The following is an 8874-nucleotide window of genomic DNA, read 5'->3' as shown; positions in this document are numbered from 1 at the left end:
AATTGTGGTTGTACGGAAAAAAATTGGCCTATGTAATCAACGCATGAATAATAATATATTTTTTCCTTTATTTCATTTTATTATATTTTTTAAGTAAAATTTTGAGTTTAACGAACCCCTAAATCAGTCAAATGATGGTTGATCCCACCATTTCCATCGCGGCCATATTGGCCACCATCTTGGATTACGAATTCCCAGATTTTTGGAACATATTTAGAGTAATTTTGTAGCACAAAGAATCGAAAAAAGACATCGAAATTAAAAACAGAAGTCAATGTGTTTGTACCGTAAAACGGGGTGACTTTGATAGGTTTGCGATTTTTCCGCAACTGGAAAAGTACAATTAAAATACGTACGGAATGGTTTAGAATCATACTGACCGTGGTAGAGAAGTGTTCAAAGTACCTCAAGAAGAACTTTTTATAAAATTTTGAAATGTTTGAAAAGTTAGTTAAATATAGTTAAGAAAATGTTGATGAAAGTCATTATTTTAAACGTCTCAAAATGTCATGATTTTCTCAAGGAACATGATTTTGAATCGGAAAACGGTATGCATGTTCGGATTCTTTGGACAATTTTTCACTAGGAGAAGGTTAAATAAGTTTGAAAATAATAAATAATATGTGTTTTTGAAACACAATTAAAAAATCTCTAAATTTATAGGCAATTTCAGTTGAACGAATTTCATGTAAAATGTGAAAACTTGTGACTCGTGCTTCGAATTCAGTATAAAACGCAATATAAATCGATAATTTTATAAACAAAACTAGTTATAACAAATTTCAGTGATGGTACAATAGACGTACAAATAAAGTTTGAACATATTAAATATGATTTTAACATGAAAAACTATGACTATCAAAGTCACCCCGGAATTTAAACTAAGATTTTTTATCGTAACTATTTTTCTAAACACTATTGAAAAAACTGTTTTTCCAAAATAGTGCATGGACTTTGTGTGGCCTACCCCAGTACATGTTTTAAAAAAAATAATCTTGAGAAAAAACCCTACCAGTTGGAAAATATTCCAAAAACAAAATGAAATCCTATCAAAGTCAACCCGGTTTACGGTATTTATTTGTAAATAAACCTGGTCAAATGCAACTGCTTACTATCCTTTCGTAACTGACCTCAGCCAGAACCGGAAGGGTGCTATATCGATAAAAATGGCAAACTTGTTCGCGTCACACTTGAGCGTGTTCGGGTCCAGCAGTCCCTTCGACACCACCCCACGCAGATAGTACTGATTTCCCCGTTTGATCACCAACCCACTACCGGAATCTCCGTTGCACGGCACCGATCCCTCTCCGTCACCACAGAAGATCCTCGCGTACTTCGGATACATCCGGTTCAGGTTCCGAATGCAACCCCATCGGTCGACCACCCGCGACCTGACGTAGGTCGGATTTGTCGACGCTGTTCCAAACTGGGTCAGTCCCCAGCCTGCTACGATTCCCTCCTGGCCAACGATCTTCTGCAGGTCGTTCTCTCCCTGCCAGGGACAGATCGGGATGATGTAGTCGGTAAACTCCAGCGCACTCTTCAGCCGTAGCACGGCCACGTCCGCGTCGTTAGTGTCGTCCTCGTGGATGTACTCCTCGTTCGGGATGATCCGGTCAATGTCCACAATTTGCGCGTGATCGTCGAAGAAGTTGTCGATGTTGTACATGCCCGGCACTGCCATGATCCGCTGAGCTTGGAAGAATTCCTCTCCGTCGAACACGCAGTGAGCCGCCGTGATGAGGAACCGGTCCGAGATGATCGTGCTGCCGCAGAAGAATTGCGGCGATCGAGGGTGGGTTCGATCGAACAGTGGCACGATCCATGGGAATTGGCCCTTGTCCACGGTTAGGCCGTTGATCGAGAGTTTGTTGAGGTTTGCGCTCGATGCTCGGCCACACGTGCTGGAAGTTGAACGAAATCTGAGTTAAATGCAATAGTTTGTACGGATTACAGAACTTACAATCTAGAGGTAGTCGGTGACTTCACGACATTCGTGTAGAATTGTGGTCGCGGAGTTGTAGGTCTGCTTTGAACAACCCGCCCAACTGAAGAAGTTGACGATGTTCTAGGTTTCGCTCGCGACTGAGTCTTTTTATTTGTAGAAGACTGTGGTTGACGAGCCAAGCTATTCAGCGTGGCAGCACGTGGCTTGTACGGTACGACTGCCGTTTTGGACACCTTCGGGGAAGCTAGCTGAGTAAACAGCTTGTGCTCCAGGTTGATGGTCGTTACGGTTCCTCTCCGTTTGATAGTACTGCGGCCCTGGCAAATGGTTCGTCCGTTGAGCTTGATACCCACCACCGTTGGCAGGATATTTTTCAGGGGGAAGTTGACCAGGAATTTGGCGGGCTCACCGCGAACGATGTCGTTGAACGTTGCCTCGCGGGACTTGATGAGGACGATGGATCCGACATTTTTCTGTTGAATAAGTATTGATAAATAATTCATGATCTGTGGTAGACTACTCCAGAGTGAAATGCTTAACCGCGTTCTGAAATCGCGTAGGTTGAGATCAATTTCTAACATCTCTATTCAAAATATTCCGGTTTGACCTTTCGAGAAGATTCAAAACGGGGATTTTTTTTTTCGGAAATAATCGAGTCTCACATTCAACTGATCAAAGTTCAACCGTGGAGTGATATTTCGGTGGTAGATGGAATTGACTGCATAAAACTTACCGTCGGAAGTTTTGCCTGGATGGTCATGAGAAGGTTGATCTGGGTCACCTGTCCAACCTGAATGTTGCGAATTTTCAAGAAACCAACCACTTGATCGGTGCCCGGGTAAATCGTGTAGGTAAATATGTTTGGACATGGCGACTTTTGAGATTGTGCTAGTTTCAGTACCAGAAAACACAATGCTAAACCTAGAAAGTATCTTTTTATTGTCGATGAGTGTGCCATAGAAGAGTTCAACTTAAAACACAATGCTTAAAATAAACACTACAGAATTTGATGGAATTCTAGAAGGAGTGATCTTCTCGCACTGATCACTTCACGCACAATGAATTTTGCCGTCTGGTTTGAAATAGTTCAGGATCTTTGCATGAGTTTGGCGACCAAACCAAACCAAATATCCAAACCCAAACCCGATATGTTTTGTGAGATTATGGTAATAGACGAATCCAGTTTGAAATGGCCGCTAGGTGGTCAATTTTGTTAGTAATGACAGCTTCCATGTATTTGAATATTGGAGCTCAGGAAAACTTAATTTTTAAGCAATAAAATGATTATTTATGAATGTTATTAAAATAAAACCTGTTCGAAAAATTTGCAAACGAGATAAGTACACCAGGGGAGGTATTTGCTGATGGGCCTCCAAAAACCTTTTTTAATTTATTTTCTTCCAGTTAATGAATTTACTATAATAATGTATGGAGCACTAGGGTGGAATCTAGTTATATGTTAAAACTAAAAATGATAAAAATCCAATCCTTTTAGGGTCCCAAACAACCTCCCAAAATTTGAGAGCGATTGGTTAAGCCCACGATTGTCGCAAAGCGAATGAAATTTATATGGAAATCACTATAGGGAAACTCTCATTTTCACATATTTGATTTTACAAAATTCATGTTTTATTATTTTATGAAACTAACACCGTAGAAGTGTAGCCCTGGATGTCCTGAACAACTCTTCCGAAGAAAGTATGGTGCTAAAGTGCGTTCTAAGAAAGATATAGATTTTTCAAAATTAGTGTATTGAAATAATCAAAAATCAAATTGAAATAATCAGCGAAACTCAAATTTTCTGCCAACATTGCCAACGGAACCAGGATAAACATAACAGACATGATTGTTCTTATATTTTGCAAACCCTTCTTAAAATCGATGTGAAGAAATGCTAAGAAGACATTAATTAGTTAAGTTGTACCCCAAATTCTCAAATATATTATAGTTTTTTAAAGATTCCGCTTGACTTGGCAGTGTTGGCAAAAAGTATGATTTTTACCGAGTATTTCGAAATGTCTCTCTTGAACGCTCTGTAACTTTTGTTAGAAGCAATTTAGCACCATACTGTCTTCGGGAGAGTTGTTCAGGACATCCAGGATTACACTTCTACAGTGTTAGTTTCATAAAATAATAAAACATGAATTTTGTAAAATTAAAAATGTAAAAACGCATGTTTCCCCATGGTAATTTCCGTACAAATTTCATTCGCTTTGCGCCAATCGTGCACTTAACCAATCGCTCCCAAATTTTGAGACCCTAAAAGAGACCCAAAAAATGTGTTGCTGAAAAAATCAATTTTCGATTCCACCCTAATGGAGCACTTGTAGATATTTTACTAATGAACAACTTTGTAGAACATTGTTTTGTTCTAAACTGAATGCTGTTGACATTAGAGCGTAAACAAAAATCCCCTCACCATCGCGAGTGATGGACGCCGATGGTGGCATTTTTAGACATTGTTTACGCTCTAGTGTCAACAGCATTCATTTTGGAACAAAACAATGTTGTACAAAATTGTTCGTTTGTACAAAATCTACAATTGCTTCATACATCATTATAGTGAATTCTGTAACTGGAAGGTAATAAATCAAACGAGGACTTCGCGGTGGTTTTTTGCCATTTGCCATCTCTGAAGTACAAGTGTAATTTTACCTCTGGAAATGTGTAATTTTACCACTTTTCTGGTGTAATGTCACTTTTTCAGTCTAAATTGAGGTAAAATTACATCATAAAAGAGGTAATATTAAACCTTCCAAAATTACAGCTTCCAAATTTACATTATTTTTTTCTGTGTATGTGAAAACTGCGACTTCTTTGTGACCCAGGTTTAAATGATAGCAAATATTTTTTTGTTTCATAAAATTCTGCCTTTGAAAATTGCTTAGTGGCTTTGAAAACAGGGCTTATTTATTTGCCGAAAATTGGCTCATTATTGTTTACATTTTGCACTGTAACTTAGCTTGGGCTTAATTTTATGAAATTTGGGGAGATGTTAGTATACATTCTACATGAACACCTGCAACTAAAAGCACCAGGAAAAGTTGTGCTAGTTCCGAGATATTTGAGTTCAAAGTTTTGGTTCTTTGGAGAAACCATGTACGGGAGAGGGTTAATTTAGGTACAATAAAACAAGAATTAGAATACAAAACATAAACATGCACTCAAAAAATGAGTTCGCGTAAACTTGAACAGAGTTCTTGCCAACGGGAACCAGGAAGAAAACTGTTCAACTTTCATGGTTGAAAAATACCGACATCTGGGGTGAATTGGTACACATGGGCGAATTGGGACAGCTATTTTAGCCTTTTTACTGCACAACACTTTCCTTTTTTTTTGGTTTCAAAATTCTCATCAAAAAAAAAAAATACTAATCTCTATCTAAGCTACACAGAAAAAAAAAAATCATGGTAATATTACATCTGGGAAGGGGTACATCTTTTATGTAAGAAAAAAGGTGTAATTTTACCTCTGAAAATGTGTAATTTTACCACTTTTCTGGTATAATGTCACTTTTTCAGTCTAAATTGAGGTAAAATTACATCATAAAAGAGGTAATATTCAACCTTTCAAAATTACAGCTTCCAAATTTACATTATTTTTTTCTGTGTACACAATCCCTTGTGACATTCATGATCATCCCCCTCAACAGAGCGTAGCCACAACCGCCGTTATAAAACAAAATTTGCCAACGCAGTTTAACGAGACTTTTGTTTTCTGAGAAAACAAAAGAATCTTCGGCGAGTGCGCGTGGACGAGAAAAAGAGAAGGAGCGTTAGAAAGAGAATGCTCTTGCTGGAAATCACAAGCTAAGATGACGGTCGCTATACCCTTTGATATTTTGGTGGAAGAATCATCAAATGATATCTTTTTCTATCACTCATTTACAACATTGAGGCCAGAATTGTAAATAATATTGGTTTATTCGATCTAATAAGTTAAGCTTACATTAAAAAGTGCCAACCGGAAAACAGCTGAGTGTCTAACACGAGATTGCTGCGAAAAGTCTTGTTCGGTTATTCTCCTTCACATCGCACTGGACTAGTTCTGCGTAACTTGCCGCAACCAGAATCGGAACAGCGCAATATCGGTGTAGATCGCGTACTTGCTGGCGTCACACTTGAGCGTGTTTGGATCCACCAAACCCTTGGAAACGACCCCCCGCAGGTAGTACTGATTGCCCCGCTTGATCACCAACCCACTGCCGGAGTCTCCGTTGCACGGTACGGAACCTTCCCCGTCACCGCAGAATATCCTCGCATTGCTCGAGTACATCCGCTGCAGGTTGTTGACGCACTGGCGCTTATCCACGATCTTCGACTTGATGTAGGTTGGCGTGGATGTCGTGCTGCCCAGTTCCGTTACACCCCAGCCGGCCACAAGACCTTGCTGTCCGACGATTTTGCTCAGATCATTTTCTCCCTGCCACGGGCACACCGGGATGATGAACTCGGTAAAGGTCAGGGTGATCGCCATCCGGAGCACGGCTACGTCCGCATCGTTCAGGTCGTCTTCCTGGACGTACTCATCGTTCGGGATGATCTTCTCAATGTTGACGATCTTGGCGTTCTCGTCGAAGAAGTTGTCCTTGTTGTACATCCCGGGCACCGCTATCAGACGCTCGGGTCGTATGAATTCGTCGATTTCGTACACGCAGTGAGCGGCCGTGATGAGGTACCGATTGGTGATGATCGTGCTGCCGCAGGTGTACTTGGGATTGCGCGGCTGGATCTGATCGAACAGGGGCACTATCCACGGGAACTGACCCTTTTCCACCAGCTCTCCGTTGATCGAGAGGCGGTTCAGGAACGCACTCGAGGGACGACCACATGTGCTGTTGATGAAAGCAAAGGATTAGAAGGGTGGTTGGGGGATGGAAAATTGTTTTGCAACTTACAAGCTGCTCGTCGATTGTTGGGCCGGTGGTGTCTCGGTCGTGGCGACAGGTTGTGGTCGGAACACTTGCGCCGTAGTCGTCCGGGGACGTTGTGGTTGCGTTGGCCGGGGCTGTACGACCCGCGGAGGAGTGGTTTGCGGTTCGTTGTTCCAGGTTGGTCTCGTTTGTGCTGGGAATGGCTGCTGGGGTTGGGGTTGAGGTTGAGGCTGGTAGATGGGACGTTGCGGGAACATTTGGAATCCTCCACCGTTTTGACCATTGTTGGCGAGTTGCGTGTACAACGTGTGCTCCAAGTTTATGGTTGTTACGATCCTGCCCTGGGCGCGATGACCTGTGCAGATGGTCTGCCCGTTGAGGGCGATGTTCAGGACGGTGGGGAGAATGTTCTGTAGCGGGAAGTTTACCCGATATTGGGCCGGTTCACCGCGGACGATGTCGTTGAACGTGGCTTCACGGGATTTGATTAGCGTGATGGAACCGACATTTTGCTGAAAATTTAAAATTCATTTTTACTTAAAAGGTGACGCATGGCATGAGGAGTTTGAATAAATAAATGAAGAAGATGCTTTGGTTCGTGGTCGAGTGCAAAACCGGTTCTAGAAGCTGGTCAGGAAAATGTTTTTTTTGTCGGATATTTGTCTGCTAAACCTTCCTCAAGGCTATTGTTATGGAAAACCGGTTCCTCGCAGATTTTTGTCAACCGGTGTGATTTAAGAGTGCCATCTTCGTTTAATTTTCATTGGTTTTGGATTTGGTCAACGTTGTTTGGTTTGAATACCATGCGTCTCCATGGGTTATCTGGGATGTTAAGGCGTAAATCGGTAAGTTTCAATTTGAAATAGCGCTTTTAGTCAAACTTTGATAGCGTGAATGAGCTCTTCAGATTCTACCATTCTTGGCGTTATCAGCATTGAAAGGTCAACTCAAGTGTTCTACGTTACGTTCAGTGGTTTTTCCATCCGTCTGTAGAGATAAAGCAAAACATCCCCTCCAACAGTCATTCGTCTTGTTAATCAGGGGATTTTTTTTCTGTTTTGTTGGTATTGCGAATTCGTAGCTTATGTTTGTGCTATGCGTAGATCTTAACAACTCACCGACGGAAGTTGCGTTCCGATGGACAGATCAACGTTGAGTTTTGCCACCTGGCCGACCTGGATGTTGTTGATCTCGATGTAGCCGAATATTTGGTTTGTGCTGGGGTCCGCCTGGTAGGTGAAGGTGTCCGGACACGGAGACTGCAGATACTGACAGTGGGCAACTCGTAGTACGATAAGCCAAATAATGAAGCACAGGTAATCTGCTACTGGGCTGTAATTCTTCAGATATTGACTCATTGTGCTATTTCCTGGAACTTTCGGAGAAGTTTTTGTCCTAGCCAAGCTCCTCACTAAAGAAGACCGTTTTGTTGTTGTTGTTGTTGAGGAACCGGTTTAGTTGGTAGCGGATGCTTCTTCCCCACCCGGGGACGTCTGTTTATCCAAGCAATTCACAGGTCCCGAAGGCCTGAGCTGTCCACGAAACCGCAAGCCGTTCCAAACCGTGTCGTGTTACACTATCTCCATATACGCTAATTAAGCATAGCATGTGAACGCTGATCCAATCAACATTTTTCTTAATTATTGTTCCTCCAATTCAAGTTCACAGGTGTAGCAGCATCTCCCTCACTCTCTCTGGCGCGCTTGATTAATCTCCCTCGTATGCAAAGATGTAACCCACACCCGCGACGCTTTCAATGTACGACGTCCAACAACCCGAAACGATCCTCACGCGAGCAGATCTACGCGTTCACTAACTCAAGTTGGCGGGCGTTGAGCGTCGCTAAGCGATTCTCTCGCGATCGCTCCTCCTAGAGTGCAGCTGATTCCGAGCTCTCTCACTCTCCGCCGATCTTCGATCCTACCAGATGATGACTTAGTGAAGGCGCCGTCGATAGATTGATGAGCCGAGACCAAACCTGTTTGGCGATTGTTGGGACAATAAAAATGCAGAAAAAAGTCCAGCTAGCTGGGGAAATCCTAACTTCCTTGCG

General features: G+C 42.1%; 2 protein-coding genes across 2 annotated transcripts; both read right to left on the bottom strand.

Moving 5' to 3' along the window:
• Positions 1–3275, bottom strand: LOC120423696 (serine protease gd-like). The gene is made up of 3 exons (XM_039587596.2): positions 2682–3275; positions 1964–2421; positions 1–1904 (listed from the first exon to the last, which is right to left on the bottom strand). The coding sequence occupies exons 1-3, from the start codon at positions 2904–2906 to the stop codon at positions 1112–1114; spliced, it is 1476 nt and encodes a 491-aa protein (XP_039443530.1). The 5' UTR covers positions 2907–3275; the 3' UTR covers positions 1–1111.
• A 2577-nt stretch (positions 3276–5852) lies between these two features.
• On the bottom strand, positions 5853–8615 carry LOC120423687 (CLIP domain-containing serine protease B15-like). Its single transcript, XM_039587583.2, has 3 exons — positions 7940–8615; positions 6846–7333; positions 5853–6782 (listed from the first exon to the last, which is right to left on the bottom strand). Exons 1-3 carry the CDS (start codon positions 8177–8179, stop codon positions 5990–5992), a joined length of 1521 nt encoding a protein of 506 aa, XP_039443517.1. The 5' UTR covers positions 8180–8615; the 3' UTR covers positions 5853–5989.
• Positions 8616–8874: the final 259 nt, after the last annotated feature.

This window comes from Culex pipiens, chromosome 3 (assembly GCF_016801865.2).
Source record: "Culex pipiens pallens isolate TS chromosome 3, TS_CPP_V2, whole genome shotgun sequence".
In the NCBI taxonomy this organism is placed as follows: Eukaryota; Metazoa; Arthropoda; class Insecta; order Diptera; family Culicidae; genus Culex; species Culex pipiens.
The sequence above is the reverse complement of the archived record's forward strand: the minus strand, read 5'-3'. Positions and strand labels throughout refer to the sequence as shown.